The sequence below is a fragment of the Rattus norvegicus genome, chromosome 9 (genome assembly GCF_021556685.1).
Source record: "Rattus norvegicus strain SHRSP/BbbUtx chromosome 9, alternate assembly SHRSP_T2T, whole genome shotgun sequence".
Lineage (NCBI taxonomy): Eukaryota > Metazoa > Chordata > Mammalia > Rodentia > Muridae > Rattus > Rattus norvegicus.
The window spans coordinates 42,915,007-42,936,046 of NC_141542.1; the positions used below are offsets into that span (position 1 = coordinate 42,915,007).

The 21,040-nt window shown below is 37.0% G+C and overlaps 1 protein-coding gene across 5 annotated transcripts in view; it reads right to left on the bottom strand.

The window, feature by feature from the left end:
• Adgrb3 (adhesion G protein-coupled receptor B3) overlaps positions 1-21,040 on the bottom strand; it is a 726,584-nt gene that overhangs the window by 314,991 nt on the left and 390,553 nt on the right. For all 5 annotated transcript variants that reach the window (NM_001106898.1, XM_087565138.1, XM_087565136.1 and 2 more), the window contains 1 exon segment: positions 11,744-11,787. In NM_001106898.1, the coding sequence (NP_001100368.1) occupies positions 11,744-11,787 (44 nt within the window).

Sequence of the window (21,040 nt, forward strand, 5' to 3'; positions counted from 1 at the left end):
TGTACATATGCGTGTGTATATATGACTACTTGCTGTTGTAGTTTACATATTGTTTGAATGTATCCTTAAGGATTTACGTTAAAGTTTTTTTCAAATAGGATGAGATTAGGGGGTAAAGGCTAGTGGAATGAGGTCATGGGGAGGGGGTTCTCTCTGTTTCCTGCTATTGTCAAGTCATTTGCCATAAAGTCATTTTAGGAACCAATTCTGTTTTATTTAGCCATTCAGACATCAGAACTCTGAGCTATATAATTTTCCCAGCCTCAAGTATTTCATCCGAGTGATGGAAAACAAACTAGTAACACCTGTTCAATATCATTTAAACACAATCATTTGCTAAAATTGATTATTCAGAATTTGTAGCACGAACTTGTAAAGTGCTTTTTCTCCATGGTACAAGTAGACAATTTTGATGCTTAAAATACACGAAGGAAATAGCATATTAAATATTAAAGAAAATATCCAGTCTGTTGTTCATAAGATGCATAAGTAAAGGAAATTTTAGCCCCAATTAGTCTAATGGCAAAATGGCAACAAGGAGCCAAATAGTTCTAATATTATTTAATCTGAATCATAGGAAACTTAAATCTTTTCATCGTTTAAACATTAAACCACAGATATTATTAACTTAAGAACTTTACCTAGAAAAAGAAACAAGAAAAAAAAAGCAAACAAAAAAAGAACTTTACCTGGGGCCTATCTTACTAGCCACATCCGGGTTATTTTTAGTAATAGTATGGCCATTAATATTTTAACAATATAAACTTTGAATTCTGCCAAAAGAGTGTGTTAGGGGCCATCTCAGAGACACTAATAATAATATAAATTGGTGTTAAATATCAGATTAATTTAAAATTTTCTTATTGATTTTATGAAATATGTAGTTTATGCAAATACTTAGCAAACTGACTTCAACCACTTTCTGAAGTAAACAAAGAAAAAGTCGATACAAGGTTAGTTCATCCAGTGTTCCTTTTGATGTAGACACTGAGTAGAGATTCTGTGGCACCTAGGAATCAGCTGATAACACTGCCTTCCCTTATTTCTCTTTAGTTATTTTTTCCTTGTCAATATTGAGAACATCCCTGAGGAGTAGGACTACTTTAAATGTCAACTTTATGTAGCATGACGTCCATGATAACAATAAACAATATAACCAGGCATCATTTGGCTATTTCTCCCACCGAGAAGCTAATGAATCGGACAACTTAGGCATGAAGCAAATGTTAATTGAAACTCCTGTATTGTTTTAGCCCTGGAGTACTGCTTCTTGTGATTATTACTACTCTGTGAAACAGGCAATGTAATGACTACTTTGATTTAGAGACTATTATGGACCATAAAGAACTAAGGTATTTCTGAGATATTAATGATTGCTATGAATGACTGTAGTAACAAATGGTTGACTATTTTTCATTTACATAAGGTTAAGTGTATAAGCATTGGACATTGGAAAGCTGGGAGTCCTTACTTCCTACCAGGTTTGTTTTTAATAATGAGAATGACCTTGAACAATATCACTCATTACAAACATGGCCTCTTCAGATCGTTCTTCACGTGGTAGGCAATTGACTACAGAAAACTAGGATCTACTATCTCTGTATGTATTAGCAGCAAGGAAATTTTGCATAAGTAAGTCTAACATATTTTTATCTATACATTTGATTTTACTTTTAAAAAAGTCAAAGTCAACATGAGTTTTGTGTATGTATGTATGTATGTGTATGTATGTATGTATGCATGTATGTATGTACGTATGCCCTGCACAAGTGAGATTAGTGCTAAAAGATATCAAAAGAGGACTTGGAAGGTTTTAAGCTATCATTTAGGTACCAGGAATTGAACCTATACCTTCTACAAGAGGAGTAAGTTTTCTTAACAGCTCAGCCATCTCCACAGGCCCTCAATTTGATTTTTAGTACCATCTAAGAATATTAAAGAATCTACCAATTCTGTAGTTTAAATTTTTTAACTCATTAAGCAAAAACAATTAAGAAGAAAACAACAAACAAAAGCTCTTGTTTTAAATAAATAAATAAATAAATAAATAAATAAATAAATAAATAAATAAGAGTGTTTTTCGTGGCTAAAGCTGCTAGCTGTTTTAACATCAGGTGATGTTTAGTTTCCATTCCAGTGTTTATTTTTACCATTTTTCTGACATCAGGCAGTTTAATTGAAGAGTTAGAATAATGATCATTCAAGGGATTGGGAGAAAGACATTTAGTGAATAGACAGAAGAAAGGAAGACATAGGAGAAGTAGACTCTGAGAACTCCGTCATCAAACATGGAGCTGCAAAAATGACTTAGGAAGGCAGTGAAAGGGTCTTGCAGGGAACTTGCCAAACCAACACAACGGCATATTGGAATGAGTTGAATGACTATGAACATAATAATTCCACTAAGCTACATCATTTATTCTTAACCCAAGAGAATCGTTTACCTATGTTGACTATATTTGTATATTTGTATCACTTTCCCACAAAACCGTCCTTATTTAAGCCCCATCTGGCAGGGGTTTGAGGATGTTAACTGATTCAAGTGTCAAGACTTTCAGTAGTGGGACTTATAGGTTCTCCAGAAATACTTGTCAAATGAATTAGTGAATATATAGAGCGCTTTCACAAAATCTCTCTTAGTAAGTAGAAATTTACAAATATTAATGTAGTATATTTATTGTCTTCAAATACTTAAATACAAGTGGGAATTTTAGAGTGCTGTAATACTGAGCAGAAAATATAAAGGTTATAAAACATGTATTCCCAAGACCCTTTGAAGTAGTATTTGCTGAGAGAACTATTATGTGACACCAATGTGGTATTTAACATAAGTGTGGGGAGACATACATTTCGATTTCTATTCCCAGAAATGAGACCTTTAAATAACAAATTTGGCATTTTAATTCTGGTAAAAAAACACCAGACTATAAGTAAAAAACATGATCTAGTGGCTTGCTGCTTGTGTTACAACATAGAAGAGGTCCAGGAACCCCAATCTCAATCCAGTGTTAACCATTCTGAGTTCAAGCACTATCATCAAGCACAGGAAAATATCAATCAGCCTTGGTGACATGTGTCTTCATCCTCAGCCTCAAGAAATTTTCAGTCATAATTTGGAAAGGACAATTAACATTTCATAACCTAGTATCCTGAAACAATAAAGTATTGTGAGTGAAAATTTGAGGGGGAAAGGGAATATGCATGGCTATACTAGGTTTAAATAAAAATTTTTAGTCAGATTTTGAAATCAACTGTGTTTAAGGAGTTTAAAAAAAGACACGGATATTAATAGATTTGGACTGGGGATATGGCTAAGTGGTTAAGAGTGCTGATTGCTTTCCAAAAGGTTCAAATACTGGCACCCTGCTTGGTATCTCAAAACCATTTATGAATCAAGTCTCTGGAGATATAATACCCTCTTTGCTCTCCAAAGTTATAGTGCATGTTCATGGTACATAGATATACATGCAAGAAAAATATCCATGCACATAAAATAAATAAATTAAAATAATATACTGGCAGAAAAATAGGAATTTCTGCAAAGTAATAGAATAGATTAAAGATCATCAAATAAAGTTTCTAGAAATGTGATAATTATTAATTTACACACAAGTTTTGTGAATGATTAACAATTTAGACAAAAATGAAGACAGAATTAGTGAACTGGATGCCCCATTAAAATGGAAAATTGAGAGATTATATAATTGAACCTTTGCATCACTCTAACACTACACCCAAGACTGGGTAACTTGATAAGCAATAGGACTTTATTCTGGAAGAACAAGGTTAAGATCCTGTATCTGGTGATGGTCTGGCAGCCTTGGGGTGGCACAAGGCATCACAAGGCAAGAGACAGCTTTGAGAATGCTCTTTTTTTATGAAGCCACCAGCATACAATCATGGAGCTCACTGAGATGATCTAATTTATCTTCATCGCCCCCAAAGCCCCCTTCTGTGAGCACCATAGTCACAGTTCTACCTTCTTGATACCACATGATGGAAATTCTAACTTCCACACGTGAACTCAAACTATACTCAGATCACTGTACAGGAACAAAAGTATGATAATGCTAAGCAGCAATATCGAAAAGAGGTGAAACAAGAAGGTCAAGAGAAAACTTTCAGAATTCTACACAAAGATGAGATAGCTTATGGGAGAAGCTAGGTTTGGAAAGATGACGGATTCCAGAGGTAATGAAGCATCGATCCTCTCTACCCTTGGGTAGCCCATGCTGACCCAAGATTGCAAACATTTTCATTAATTTATTCTGATGTGAACTATAATCAATACTACTTGTGTGCCAGAAAAGGAAAAATGCTTGAAAGTTGTATTTTTGACAGTGGTGGGCAATTTGTTTAACATATACAAGAGTTAAAGACTACATATCTTAGCACTGTGGGCACAGTAGACTCTGCTTTGACTCAGCTTTGTGTCTGTATAGAGTACAACTTCAAACAACAAGGAGGCATGGCCAGCCTCACAAAACTTCATTCACAAAAGCAGAATATATATATATATATATATATATATATATATATATGTATATACACACACACACATAGATGTTGTAATTTAAAACATCACATAAAAACATTATTTAAAAAACATTTTAAAGATAAAAAGGAAAACTTTCCTAAGGAAAGCTGTAAGAAGGCCATTTTGAATCATGACATTTTGGGAAAACATGTGCTTATGGTGCTTCAACATAAAAGAATGCATAGTAAGGTAGAACAAGATTATCGACTTTTTGTTTAGTTTGTTGTGTTTTCTTCCACTGAAATTTTAATCTTATAATTTTGAAAGGAAATTAATACTTTGTATTGCCTGCCTTCTTTTTCCGAGACAGGGTCGGCCCTGGAAAGCGCCAGTGTGGTCTTCCTAGCAATTTTCTGGAACTGGAGGTATAGACAGCTGAGAGGTGCCAAGTGGATGCTGGGAACTGAATTCAGGTATTATAGAAAAACGAGTGCCCTTACCTGCTGAGCCATCGCTCCAGCTTCAATTTAAGCTTTTAAAAAGAAGCATCTGCATTCTGTAATAATTATTGAGCCAAAGAAAGAACAAAATCTGTTTCAAAATAGTCTAAATATGTAGTATCTAATGTGAGTCTTCTAAAAGTCATCTTCCAGGCATCACCCAGGAAATAGATTATCTTATAAATAAAATTGAGATGAGAAGTATAAGCCTGATGCATGATCAGTTCCGGTTTCTAATAATTGATGGAGACATTTCTAGATTGTTAAGGCAAAGCAGAGCAAGGAGGAATTTTTAACTCAAGAATATACCTAAGATACGGGATAGCCCTTATCATTACACAAAACCAGCTAATGGGTATGTGTTGGATATATAACACCACAAGCATATACAGCAGCACCGAAAGTGTAATGGATAAGAAATATAAATTTTGTTTCTTACGGTGCTTGGAAAAGTAAAAAAAGCAAACAGTTCGCTAACTAGGAAACTAGGAAAACTGGCACCCCACCAGAAGACCAGATAGGCTGATTTCAGAACTTCCCAATGCTGTTTATTACTCCAGACCCAATTCTTAGAGTCACCCATAACACTAAAATAGGATATCATGGGCAGCTCCCCCAACCCCCTCCATGCCTCCTGTGAATCTCTCAGACTTCTTCCTGGTTTCCCATTCCTCCAACCTCCAACACCAGCATCCCCCCCCCCATGAACACATGAGCCACGTGGGCTAGAAAAACAAGCAACACTCAGCAAAAACATTCGATGAAAACTCTAGAAAGGGAAGAGAAAACAAGGGGGAAAAAACCTCCAGGTCAGCTAAGAAAAACCCAGAAATCAGTACTTAAATCCAGATCCTAGATGCCAGCTTAAGAACACAATCAATATGTCTCCACCAGAGTCCAGCTATCCCACTACAGCAGGCACTGATTAACCAAACATAGCTGAAGCACAAGAAAATAACCATATAACCAAGGCATGGTGGGAACAGTGATCTCAGAGCTGGATCCTACCCAGCTAGCTTATTGCCTGTGCTTACAAAGGTAGGCAGATCTCTGAATTCATTGCAATGTTAAGAAAAATGTGCTTGCTGTATCTTTCTAATAATCACTGGGCTGGAGTCATGAAATGCTAATTCTTGAGATAATCAAAAGGGAACTTAGAGTAAATGAATGAATTTATATGTAAGTAGAAGACAGGGCTTTAGTTTGTGAGAGATGAGCTATGTAGATAAATTGTCTAATGATCTCCAGATAAAGCTGTCTTGAGCAGAACACAGGCCATCAGCTTGTACCCCATGATTTTTTTCTTTGCTATTCTCAAACAGTCCTTCTCTCAGGAATCACTCTCCATGCTGAGGCTGGTCCTTGGCACATGCATAATTATCACCCTGCATAAAATTCAAGTCCAACTGGATCAAAGATCCCAACATAAAACTAGACACACTGAGCCTGAGAGAAGAGAAAGCAACAGCGCTGAATGCATTGGCTCAGAAAACACTTTCTGAGCAGAACACCTATTGAACAGGCACTAAGATCCGTAATGGAAAGAACATTGTTAATTGGACAATGAGGCAGCCTATGGAATGAGAAAGGATTTCTATTAACTTCATAGCTGAAAGTTGTGTAATACCTAACATATATTTTAAAAAACCTTAAGAAACTAGATATTGAAAAAATAATACAATTAAAATGGGCTCCAGTTCTAAATGGAGAATTCTTAATAGAGCAATCTGAAATGGCTGAGAGATGCTTAAGCACATGTTTAACATTCTTATCCATGAGAGAAATGCACACCAAAATGACTTCGAGATTCTATCTTCTACTTGTCAGAAGGGCTAACATCAGTAACATAAATGACAGCTCATGCTGGCAAGGAAGTAGATCAATGGTAATACTCCTTCATTGCTTGTAGGAGTTCAAGCTTGTAAAACCACGATGGAAATTAAATATGGTGGTTCCTCAGAAAATCGAGAATCGATCTACCCCAAGACCCAGCTATGCCCACTTTTGGGCATATATCCAAAGAACTTTCTATCCTACCACAAAGACATTTGCTCAATTATGTTCATAGCTGCTTTATTCATATAAGTCAGAAACAGGAATCAATCTAGGTGTCCTTCAATTGAAGAATAGATAAACTGAAGATGACATGATACATTTATACAATGTTGTATTACTCAGTGCTTTCTTTTAAAAACATGAAATTTGCAGGCAAATAAACGCAACTAGAAATATCATCCTGAGTTTGGTAACCCAGAGCCAGAAAGGCAAGTATGGTATGTACTCATTTGTAAGTGGCTATTAGCTGTTAAGTAAATGATAATTATGCTATTATTCATAGTAGGTAAGGGAGGTCTATAGGGCAGAAGCATGGAATTCCCTCAGAAGAGGCAGTAGAATATGTTCTGAGCATGGTATGTGGGCAGTGGGGATGGAAAGAGGAGGGATCAGGTGTGAGGTGGGAGATGGATATATGAGAGACAGTGGAAAGAGAAAGCTGGAATTTTGGCGTGATGTAGGTGGTGGTGTAGTGTAGTGAAAACTTCCCATAATCTAAAAAGTTGACCTTTTAGGATTCCTAGTAATGGAAGACATGGAGTCTGACCTGGCCATTTGTAGCCAGGCATGGCTTCCAGTGGTGGAACTGGGCTACAATTTGATTGAGTTGTTGGCTGAAGAGGTCCTATAGAGATCCCTAAACCCAGGCTGATGCTAGGACACAAGGTCACTTTCTGAAAACTGACAGTAGGGTCCCATTGCTGACAATAACCTGCACTAAGGTAAATGAACATAGAGGAATCAACCTGATGGAGGTTAGAGCCTTAACTCTCAAGTCCTGATCCCTTTGGTGCAAGAAGGTATTCCGTAGGCTACAGAAACAAAAAAACCTGGACACCAACCTAGCCACAAATCACTGCACCTAAAATCTGTCCTGCCTGCAAGATGTGCTCAGGCAATGGTGGCACAGAACTTTTGTGAGTTAATTATTGGTTGCGAATTAAACCAACCAATATTTGGTTTAATTAGAGGTCAATGCCACAGGAGGGAGGTCATGTCTTACACTACTACTTGGATGACCAGGAACTAGAGACTGGATAACCCAGAGACCTAGGATACCACAAACCAAGACTGGAAAAAAATGAATGAAATGATTCTGAATGATATTCTACTACACTCATAGATGGGTGCCATGTCCAGTTGTCATCAGGGTGGCTTCCTCCAGCAGCAGACGAGAGTAGGTGCAGCGATCCACACCCAGACGTTATGCAAGAGACAGTCTAAAGCTGAAGTCTCCATTGGGTCTTTCACCTCTAAGATCAGGGAATACAGCAGAAGTGGGGACGAAAGGGTGTAGAAGTCACAGAAGTTGGAGGATACCAGGAGAACTTGGCCAATTATGCAGGCCTCACAAGGGCTCACAGAGACAGTAAAGAAAAGCACAGGGTTTGCATTGATCTGCACCAGGTTCTCTGCCTATATGTTATGGCTGTTAGCTGTGTTTTGCTGTAGGACTACTAACATTGTGAGTTAGCATATGCCTGACTCTTTTCTTTCTATCAGGTTGCCTTGTTCAGCCTTGGCATGAAGGATTTCATTTTGTCTTACTGTATGTTGTTCTGCCTTGTTTGTTGTTGTCTCTTGTTGTTATCCTCCAAAGAAGAGGAAATTGATAGGGAGTGAATCAGGGGAGAGCGGAAGCAGTAGGGAGTTAGGAGGAGTAGGAGTGGAAACTGTGATTAGGATGTAATGTCTATGAGAAGAGTCTATTTTTTAATATTTATAAAAGGAAAAAAGAAAGTAGGAAAATGGCCAAGTAGAAGGTAAAATAGAGTGATTTAAATTGAACAAGAGACATGGAGAAAGTGGTCAGAATAATCTATAGGAGGAAACACAACGAAGACTCTTGAAGCATAGAATACATGTAAAGTCAAAGAAAAACTACTTCGGTACTCCTCAGTACACTTATTTTGTGGTATTGTATTTTAATTTTCTGCTATTATGCTGCATATCCAGTCTCTGTTTTTCTTTTGAGATAAATTCTTAATATATTATTGCCCAGGTTGGTCTTGAATTCACTCTGTAGCCCAGACATCTTAAAGTGGTGATCCTTTGACCCCAGCTTCGTAAAATCTGTGAGGCAACAGTCCTATATTCATAGGGATGAGGAACAGGCCTCATAAAGAAAATGTCATTTAAATTATGAGATTTCTATATGTAGCCAGTATGAGGGATTCAATGAGATAGTAATACTCCCAAGACAGTTTCATTTAAAACTGAAGCTCTCAATTATTACATACAATGTAACACTTGTATAAAAATAGTGTTGAAATCTATGATTGCATACTCATGTACGTGTATAAATGGATATCAGAAGTTATACACTGCAAGTGGCCTTCGTGATGTACCCACAAAGTGAGATCAATGGGAGTTTTGACCTTAGCAGCATGTTTTAAAGTTGTGCAAGTAATATATAATTATGCACTTGTCCTGAAATTAAAAATGATTCTTTAAAAAAATTAAAGAATTTGATTTGATAAACCAAAATCAAAATATATAATCTTAATTTCATGAATAGAATCTTGAAATTACCACTTAAGCTGGGCATGGTGGGGCAATTCCTGATTTTCTAGGTAGAGGCAGAAGGACTTCTGTGAGTTTGAGAACAGTCTGGTCTATATAACTAGTTCCAGGGTACCCAGGTCTACATACTGAGACTTCAAACTTAAATAAACAAACTAATGAGGTGTTTATTTCATTCCATTCCTGTATAGAAAGAAATCTTACTATCCATCCATTATTAATTGTATGTAATAAGTTTATCTTCAAACTTAAACATTGCATTACTAAAATTATTGTACACCTTAACATGAAATACAATTAAATTGAATAGATCTGAAAAGAAACTGCAGAGTTACCTTGCTCTTCACTATTTAAAACTCACTTAGGAAAGATTTTAGGCAGAGACACACTCTGGAAAAAGTGTGCTGAGATAAATTTTCTCACTCTAGAAATCTGTTTGATGCTTTACCAGATTTATCAAGGAGGCAAGTGGGAGCAATATTGGTCTTCCTAGGTGACCTGGTTAGTGCTGTAAAAACGCATAATCCCCCTCCTCAACGATTTCCCTCAAAGATCATGTACAAGCTTAATTTTGGCAAGTTACTGATGTTCTCTGAGATAGATGCGTGTCAACTCACAAGCAGATGCTGAGAAAAAAGATTATGATTGATTTCTGAGGTTGACCCTAACTCCGGACATCACACAACAACAGCTTTATAAATTAAAACTACCACCTGCCTTCTGAAAATGATACCAAAAAGATATCAACCTGGGGGATGCTTCTTGTCATGTTGAAGTGTCCCATTAGTAGTGCTAATTAGGTTTTTTAAACAGTTTTTTTAGCATCAATAAAGTCATATATTCTTTTCAGTAAAAAAATATCAAGTTGCTGAATATTCACCGGCTTACACAATTTCAATATAGTTTCGCCAAAGAATATGAAATATCATGCATTTTTCTTTAATAGAAAACATCCATTGAGATTGTTATAACATTTTACCCTTTTTTGATCATAAATCTTCCCAAGTAACAGAATACACAACCAACATTTTTCTCCAACAGTTGGATGATATTGCAAAGTTTTGGAAAAATATTACTATGATAAATTTCTCAACAATATTTTTAAAAGAAAGCTCTAATGAGATGCATCAGAATATTTAGCCCACGTTACCACCGGAACAAGTTTTGTTTCTCCTTATGGCTCTAGAGCTCCAAAAAACAACCCATAAATAACAGAAATTATGCCTCAAATAATTAATAATATTACTGACTTTGTCTTCATGAGAAAAACTAATTTAAAAACTCCACCAAGTACTCTAGGCTCAAACATAATTATCATTCCTAGAGTTCTAACAACAGTCCCTTTTAGACTCTCTGATGAGAAACTGTAATATCATAAACATTCTTAAAGATAAACCATATTTAGAATGAATGGCACTAGGAAAATGTTCCAAGAACACACATCTGGCAGTATTATCTGTGGGATTCATTTGCACTTATTGGGCCCCATTCAACAACACAAATCAGAGGAAAGGAAAAAAGAGTTCGGAATACACATGACTCTAAGGATTAACTCTTTTTTACCTTTCCCAATCAAAACCTCAGATTTATCATTGCTCTGATGATGAGCTTAACCAGACACAGCAACTATTTGAGTAGCAATGAAAAAAAAAATGGAAGACGTACTCTTGTTTGTTTAGTGCCATTACTTTCTTTTGTCTGCATGAATTCACAAAAATATATGAATAGATATTAAAAACAATTCGGTTTAATAACTGTACATGTTATAATGTTCATATATATTTATTTATTACTTCTGTAACAGACTCCAGGTCATGAATGTTTTTGTTAAATGACCAGAGACCTCACTGTATCCTGCTACGAGGCTAACCTGAATTACTAAGGCATGATGAGAAAACATTTGAGATTTTACAACCCTAAATTATCAGAGCTTAAAAATATCCCCATTGAATTTGTATCCTAATATGCCTTACACATTATATAATTCTATCTGCAAAAGTAACTGATGGTATTGTGATCCCAGAAACGTATTAATCATGCTGCCCTGCAGGCTCAAGAGGAGGGTGTCTTCAGAGAAAATCCTACATCCCACCGAGTTACAGTCTAGTTAAATATCAAATAGCTAAAATTAGTTGATGTACTTTGAATATCAATCACAATGCAATATTGCAAAGCATCGACCACTTACGATTTTGAGTCATCCCATAGAACGCAATATGGGTTCAAAGTGCCCTAAAAATAAACAAAGAATAAAAGATACCATAAGTCCACATATAAATATTGATGAGTTGTCTGAAATACAAAATGAAGGATGATTATAATCTCTCAGTAAAAGACATGTTAAAGATATACCACAAAGTAATTTTTTGTTAGAAATCTACATTTCGGGTTGGGGATTTAGCTCAGTGGTAGAGCGCTTGCCTAGCAAGCGCAAGGCCCTGGGTTCGGTCCCCAGCTCCGAAAAAAAAGAAAAAAGAAAAAAAAAAAAGAAATCTACATTTCTTCAGAGACTTGACATTCTTGTCATATAGATCTTTCACTTGCTTAGTTAGAGTCACACCAAGATATTTTATATTATTTGAGACTATTGTAAGTGGTGTCATTGCCCTAATTTCTTGCTAAACCAATTTATTCTTTGAGTACAGGAAGGCTATTGATTTGTTTGAGTTAATTTTATATCCAGCCACTTTTCTGAAGTTGTTTATGAACTATAGGAGTTCTCTGGTGGAATTTTTAGGGTCACTTAAAGTATACTATCATATTATCCACAATAATAGTGATATTTTGACTTCCTCCTCTCCAATTTGTATCCTGTTGATATCCTTTTGTTGTCTAATAGCTCTGGCTAGAACTTTGAGTATTATATTGAATAGAAAGGGAGAGAGTGGAAAACCTTGTCTGGTCCCTTATTTTGTAGAAATTGTTTTAAGTTTCTCTCCATTTAGTTTGATGTTGGCTAGTGGTTTCCTGCATATTGTTTTAATTGTGTTTAGGAATGCTATACTATAGAGCAGTAGCGATAAAAAACAGCATGGTAGTGGTACAGAAACAGGCAGTAGACCAGTGGAATAGCACACCTATGGTCACCTGATCTTTGACAAAAGAGCTAAAACCATCCAGTGGATAAAAGACAGCATCAAAAGATGCTGGTTCAACTGGTGGTCAGCATGTAGAAGAATGCAAATCGATCCATTCTTATCGCCTGTACAAAGCTCAAGTCCAAGTGGATCAAGGACCTCCACGTCAAACCAGATACACTGAAACTAATAGAAAAGTAATTGGGGAAGTGCCTCGAACACATGGGCACTGGGGAAAATTTCCTGAAAAGAATACCAATGGCTTATGCGCTAAGATCAAGAATTGACAAATGGGCCTTCATAAAATTGCAAAGCTTCTGTAAGACAAAGGACACTGTCATTAGGACAAAATGGCAACAACAGGTTGGGAAAAGATCTTTACCAGTCCTACCTCCAATAGAGGGTTAAAATCCAATACATACAAAGAGCTCAAGCAGTTAGACTCCAGACAGCCAAATAACTCTATTAAAAATGGGGAACAGAGTTAAATAAAGAATTCTCAGATGAGGAATATTGAATAGCCGAGAAATACCTACAAAAATGTCCAATATCCTTAGTCATCAGGGAAATGCAAATCAAAACAACCCTGAGATTCCACCTCACACCAGTCAGAATGGCTCAGATCAAAAACTCAGGTGACAACAGATGCTGGCGAGGATGTGGAGAAAGAAGCACACTCCTCCACTGTTGCTGGGACTGCAAGCTAGTACAACCACTCTGGAAATCAGTCTGCAGGTTCCTCAGAAAATTGGACAATGTACTACTTGAGGAACCAGCTATACCACTACTGGGCATATACCCAAATGATACTCCAACATACAACCAGGACACATGCTCCACTATGTTCATAGCAGCCTTATTTATAATAGCCAGAATTTGGAAAGAACCCAGATGCCCTTCAAAAGAGGAATGGATACAGAAAATGGATACATCTACATGATGGAGTATTACTCACCTATCAAAAAAATGACTTCATGAAATTTATAGGCAAGTGGATGGAACTAGAAAATATCATCCTGTATCAGGTAACCAAATCACAAAAAAAACCCCACATACATGGCATGCACTAACTGATAAGTGGATATTAGCCCAAATGCTTGGAATACCCAAGATACAATTTACAGATCACATGGAACTCAAGAAGAAGAAAGACAAAAGTGTGGATGCTTCAGTACTTCTTAGAAAGACAAAATGTGGACCAGAGACTGAAGGAAAGGCCATCAGAGACTGCCATATATGGGAATCCATCCCACATGTAATTACCAAACCCAGTCATTATTGGGGATGCCAAGAGATGCATCCTGGCAGGAGCCTGATATAGCTGTCTCCTGAGATGCTCTGCCAGAGCCTGACAAATACAGAGGGAGATGATTGCAGCCAATCACTGGACTGAGAATGGGGTCCCCAATGGAGGAATTAGGACTGAGGTAGCTGAGAGGGTTTGCAACCCATAGCATGAACAACAATATCAACCAACCATACACCCTAGAGGTCCCAGGGACTAAACCACCAATAAAAGTGTACACATGGAACGACCCATGGCTCGAGCTGCATTTGTAGCAGAGGGTGGGCCTTGTTGGGAATTAATGGGAAGAGAGGCCCTTATTTCTGTGAAGGCTTGTTGCCCCAGAGTAGGAAAATGCTCGGGCAGAAAGGCGAAAAGGAGTGGGTATACGGGTTGGGAAACACCCTCATGGAGGATGGGGAGATGGATTGGAGGGTTTCTGTAGGGGAAACTGGCAAAGGAGATAACATTTGAAATGCAAATAAATAGAATAACCAATAAAAAAGGAAACAAGCAAGGATGAGGCCCTGAAGTCTATAAAGGAACTTCCTGAATGTCTAGGAATGAGTCATTGAAGGATGAGTGATATTTGCCAGATCAACTTTTGAATTATATTAGAACTAAACATGAGTATCGCTAAAGTTTATGAAATCCACTTAGCCTCATTTATTTATTATAAGCTTAATCTCTATGTATTAGTAATTCTATCATGTACAATTTTACCCTCAAAACAACATACTCAAGCCATCTTACTTCTTGTCAACCAAAACAATCCAGAAACTATGCCTTGAGGTGCTATGTAGTATATCATAAATATAACTCCTTTCTTGAAAGACATGGCCATGGTCCTATAGAAGTTGAAAAGACATATCGCCTATGTAATGTTTCTATAGCAAGTGGAGTGATGCATATATTACAAGGCAGATATTCTTGAGGATGAAACACATAGTCTGTGCTAATCAGCAGGTTTCATGGAAGGCATAGGTCCTCCCCACATTTTTAAGCAAGGAGTACATCTTCATATTCACACTATGGTGCTGAAAGGGTGTACTACATAAATTTTTTCCCTTTCTTTATCAAATCTTATCTAGTTGTCCTTGGATTCATGGATCTAATAACTTTTCTGATAAATTCTGAAGAGTTAAAATGTTATATAAATTCTAAATAGCTAAAATGTTGCAGCATAAACGTATATCGTATTTATCTAATATTTCATTCCAAGGGCTCATTGTCCTTGGTTTAATCATAATTTTGTTGATAACTTGGAACTATACATTTCATAAATATTTAAGCCAAGTGTAGGTCTGAACGGACCTACGTTCTAGTCCAAGAACCCAAATGGTGGCTCACAACTGTTGGTAACTCCAGTTCCACAGGATCCAATGCTTGTCTCTCACCTTTGCAAAATGTATTTTAACTACCAACCCATCTAACTAGCCTTAGTGTCTGAGATTTCTAAGTTATTTCAATTCATTGCAAGTTAAAACAAGAGAAAGTAATACTAGAAAATGAATGCAATCCAATCTTAAAGCACTGTATATCTGTTTCCTTTCAGTGTCCAAACTTTACACAAAACCAGGAAGAGTGGAACACTTCTTTTTTTATTGGTTATTTTATTTATTTATATTTCAAATGTTTTCCCCTTTCCAGGTTCCTCCATTTTCTATCCTCCTTCCCCTGCTTCTATGAGGATGCTCCTCAAGCTGCCTACCTACTCCCCTAGCATTCCCCTATGCTGGGGAATCAAGTCTTCATAGGACCAAGGGCTTTCCTTCCCACTGATGCCAGATAAAGCTATCCTTTGCTACATATGAGATGGACCCATGGGTCCCTCCATGTGTACTCTTTGGTTGGTGATTTATTCCCTGAGGGCCCTGGGGTTTCTGGTTTATTGATACTGCTGTTCTTTCTACGGGGTTGCAAACCCCTTCAGCTCCTTGAGTTCTTTCCCTATCTCCTCCACTGGGGTTCAAAGTGGTGAGAACATTTCTTGTCTTCTTCCTCCACACTAAACTCGATTTCATCTTCTGTCTTCCTACCTTTTTACCTCTTAGCTTCTATTTCATGCTTCTTTCACTTCCTGTCATTATCAAAATTTTAATACCACCCAATGAGAATTGACATCAGTGGGAAATGTGCTATTCTATTACTCATACATAAAATAGGTAAATGCTTCTCTGGATAGATCATGGAGTGTAGTTGCCACTGTATAGCCTGAGGCACCATGACTAGAAATTAAACATTAGAAATTTCATAAATATAAAGAATAGAAAATTTGGTTATCTTAATACTTGGTTAGACCCAGTTGCCTATGATATATTGGGGGAAGCATGAAGAAAGAGTAACAACAAAGGAACTCTTAAAGACAACAAAGATACTCTGAAAACTGGCTGACTGGTTCTGCCAAGAATAAACTTTGTAAATGATTCATTATAATTTTCAGATTATTCTGTCAATGTATCAGGGATGGGATGGTGAGAGTTACAGAAAACAGAAAGAAAAGGTAATGACAGAAACAAGCAGAATGTAAGCCAACGGGGAAGGAACCTACACAAGCTGGCTTTAAACTCATTAGCTAAAATCGTCAGGTACATGGGACAGATGGGCTAAAGACTAATTTACCAAACTGCATATGTAATTGACACTTAAATGCACTGAGACTGCATACATTAAAAAAGTTTCGAAAATATACAGTTATTGTCAAATTTTTTTTAAAAATCAAAACAAACAAATATTCTGTCTCTGCAGGCACCATTCAAAGTGGTACAATTAATATTGATTTAAAAATTCATGCTTACACACTTTTAAGCCTTTTAAAAAGTAATGTGTCTCAAATTATGAGACAAGTTGGAAAAATGGAGGAAATTACAGGACTATTGGGAATGGAAAGTAGTTTATTAATTTGGAGTCTGGTTGAAGCCTGTGGGCACCTCGGAGTCACAAACTCCAGCACAATTAACATTTGTTTGAGGCCTTTCTCTTTTTCCAACTGTAAACTGAGATGTACTAGAAATCACACAGGAAATCTCCTTTAAAAAATACCCTTAACCCCTTCAGTAACTCCAGTGACTTCTGGTGTAGAAATGTAGAGATCCATTACACAACGAAATCCATCTGTTTCCCTAAACCTTACATATATTCATCACTAGGATATTTGAACTATTTTTCCCCCTGAGAAGACAGTAGTCACACGTGAGTCTTGTTCTTTATCTGAGCATCGTTGTCATACCATCTTTTCCCAAATCTGTGTCAAAAATGTCTTTGTCTGGATGAGCTGGAGAGACAGGTCAGCTATTAAAGAAATTACTCCTCTTGTAGGACAGAAGTTTGGCTCCCAGCACCCACATCAGGCAGCTCAAAATACCTTAATTACAGAGTATCCACAGCTCCTTTCCAAATACTTTGGGCTCTTGTACATACTGGACACACACACACACACACACACACACACACACACACACACACACACACAAGGAAATAAGTATTTAAAACGTCTTTTAATAAACTTAAACTCTTCCTTGAGAAGCCCACACCAATGCGCTCATGTGTTTCATCACTTCCTTATCCACTTGTCTTTACATTTTTAGTAAGCCTTAACTTTATCTTACACTGGCCAAAACATTCTTTTCCGGGACTCAGACACTAATCCTATTATACCAGCATGAAGGTCCCTACAGATTAAGGGCTACTTCAGCTGATGGAGGTGATGGAGGGGAGCTATGTCTTAACTCCTGCAGCACTGACAACTATGACAGCCATTCTTCACTCTCCCTTAAAGTGCCTTCACTATTTCCTTTTCAATTTTCCTCTCTTTTAACTCCAACCAAAACATGTACTTGTTTTGCAGTGGAGCACAGCATGAGTATGGTCTATGTGTTTCCCTTGATTTATTCTCTCTTTTTCTTTTCTGTGTACAGAGAACTCTTATACAGTGAAATGGTTCTATAGTGGTATTCATAATTGGATTCTTTCCCACTAATGTAATCCTTTAAGTACGTCTAACTCTTGAGGACGCAGATGAGGCCAGAGAAAAGGGAAACCTAACACAAACCCTACAAAATTAAGTTGTGAGAGAAAAAAATCTTTTGGTAAAAAGAATGGCTGGAATCTTATTCATTCCTTTCATGGCAAGCACCACGGCTGGCTGGAACTGGTTGGAGACACTGGCTCAGATACAGAGACACTCTTGAGTGTCTGAAGGTAAGTTGAGACTCATTATAGTACTAAAAGCGAATATGGAGGCAGGGTGTAGTTTTTAGCTATTGATAAGGCATGTGATCATGAAGTTGTATGTATAATTGCATGTATAAGATCTAGAAGAAAGCCCACCCTGGGCAAATGACATGAACAATATGCACATGTGAGATAAATAACCCATCTTTTTATAGTCTTTACCTAAGAACCCATGTAAATGTGGAAAGACCTGTCTCCAAAAATTTGATTTTTTGGGTCCACCCATGTGTCATGATATATCCCTGCATAATAATAATTTTTAAAAGAAGTAAAATGGGTACATTTTAAATATGGTATCTACTCATTTAGCAATTTGGAAACACACAGTTTACTATAATTTACTATAATCACAATTCTTGGCAATACATCACTGAAATTTATTTTTCCTGTTGTAATGAAAGTTTTTTGGGATAATAGATGTGTTAATTAGCATGATTTAATCATTTTAGATAGGACACATGTCTCATTACATCACTTTGCAACCCATAAAGGCACATGATTATTATTTGCCAATAAAAGTAAAATATATGGTTCACAGTTAAAAATATGCTGCTCCCATGTAATATGGGGAGTAAGAATACTCTAGAACATTTTAGGATGGAACCCTTCTTTCTGAGTGTCCATGGGAACTAAATTAAATGTCTTGTTCTTTTGGGCATTTCCTTTCCATAGTAAGGTTGTCTCTACTTAATAAGGGAAGGCTATTTAAGAAGTTGATAGCAATCTTACTGCAATTGCTATTATTACTTCTAAAATTACTGAGCTACTAAATTTAGTTTTGTAGCAAGAAAAGGAACTCTGTTTAAAAGCCCAGGTTTATTTAAGTTCCATAAATATAATTTAATTCTATTAAAGTATCTCCTAAAATGAAAATAAAAACAAAATATAAAAAGATAAATAAGTATTGGTAGATAGGTAGTCAGATAATTAGCAGACTTGCAGGTCACCGAGGATGACCTGACCTCACACTTTGGTCCTCTCCTCTCAGTTTCCTGAAAACACACCAACTTAGCCAGGAAGCAGTGATTCACAAGAATGATCCCAGCACTTGGGAGACAGATAAGGAGGATCTCTGAGTTTGAGGCTAGCCTTGTTTACAGCATGAGTTCCAGGACAGCCAGAACTACACAGAGAATCCCTGTCTCCAATAACAAAACAAAATAAAGCAAAGTAGTAATAAAAAAACAAATAAATTAACAACAACAGCAATAACAATAATTTGTACAAGTTTCAGCCAAAAGAATGAGATTTGATTCATCCATTTGGCCCTGGAGGAGTCATGAAATTCTAAATAGCCCACAATATTAAAAGATTGCAGAAAATTTGCCAGGAGATTACCCTTCAGGAGAACTGATACTCCTGAAAGCATGTTAGCAAATAACTGTCTTCTTATGAAGTGTGGATGTGTACACACAGAAAGCCCTTCCTCCTTACAGTTGCTTGCAGACCCTCACAGATATGATGGTGTTGTTTCTGAGTCCTAACTCCAAAAGCATTACTTCTCTCCCTTTCTGTAGCTCCTGTTTTGGGTACTAGCCAAACCCGAAGCCTGAGTGCCCTGATGGTCATGAGCCTCCTTCTCTTACCCCGTTCCTCAATCCTTTGTGTGGTGGCAGACTTCCCTATGCCACAAAACACTTGACGTTCTATCTCCCGACTCTCCATTTTTCTGCTTCAGGCAGAGTCTGACATTTCCAGCTTCTTGTACTCATTTTCTCCCAACTCCAATAAGACGGATTGTTAATTAATTAACTAATTAATTATATAAAAGTAAGAATCAGCAAATAGGGATCTGTGTTCTCCAGTAACAACCTGGTTAGTCTGTGTTCTTTCAGACTTCCAAGGGCTAACAGGGATAAGTTGCATTGGCTCCAGGAAATCACCTATCAGAAATAGCACAACTTTTGCACCTTTCAGATCTCCTTGAATCCAAACAGCCCTTGCCTGTGGAAACAATGCAGGCAGACAGATGTGGACACAAATAACTAAAGACATAAAGAAGGGTTACAGTGGAGAACAGTGACTTCATCTTAACTTCCTGAACATCTCCATGGCTCCGAGTCAGATGTTCCACAACAACCATTCTGTCACATTGTCTGGTGCTATGGACACTGAGATTTTTGGTATGCATGAGAAGTTATTTATCTTACACTGTCCTATCTCTTCTTCATTGTCTATATTTAAAAGAAGACCTTCTATAAAAGCTGGTAGAGAATATATTTAATGTGTAAGAACCTAGGCTCGATCTTTAGTATAAAATATCAACAAGACAATGAAGCATGCACACATCCACAACACACATATCCACAAGAAACACACACATAACATATATATGTATATATATATATATATGCATATATATATCACAAGCACATGCACGGGCACGCACGCACATGCACGCACACGCACGACATGCGCACACACACGCACACGCACACACACACCAGTCTAGATTTGGTAAGTTTAGTCTCACTAGGAGGTATAATGAATCTGAGGCAGCTACCTGTTGCTGGACAAGTCAGAGAACTGAAAAGGAGAACATACTACCATTACTTTCTTAACGTACTATAATTCCTAACTTCGTCCATTAGATCTCAAGCCCAATCAGTATATTTCCAACACCTAAGCCTCATGAAACACGTCTGAAGAGGAGGAGCAGAGATTGTTAAGAGCCAGAGGAGTAGGAAGTCTGTGAGTTCTAGACATGACAGGGAAGCGACCACAGTGATAGAAAGGTCAGTGCAACTCTTTCAAAGAGAAGTGCACTCTTTCAAAATCAAGACCAGTCGTCTTTAGTTACCTCATTCTTCTTGGTAAGAGGGTAGCTATTTAATGGGTGAGAGCATATATGTGACATAGCTTTTGCCGTATGCTTACACTGCACATATTA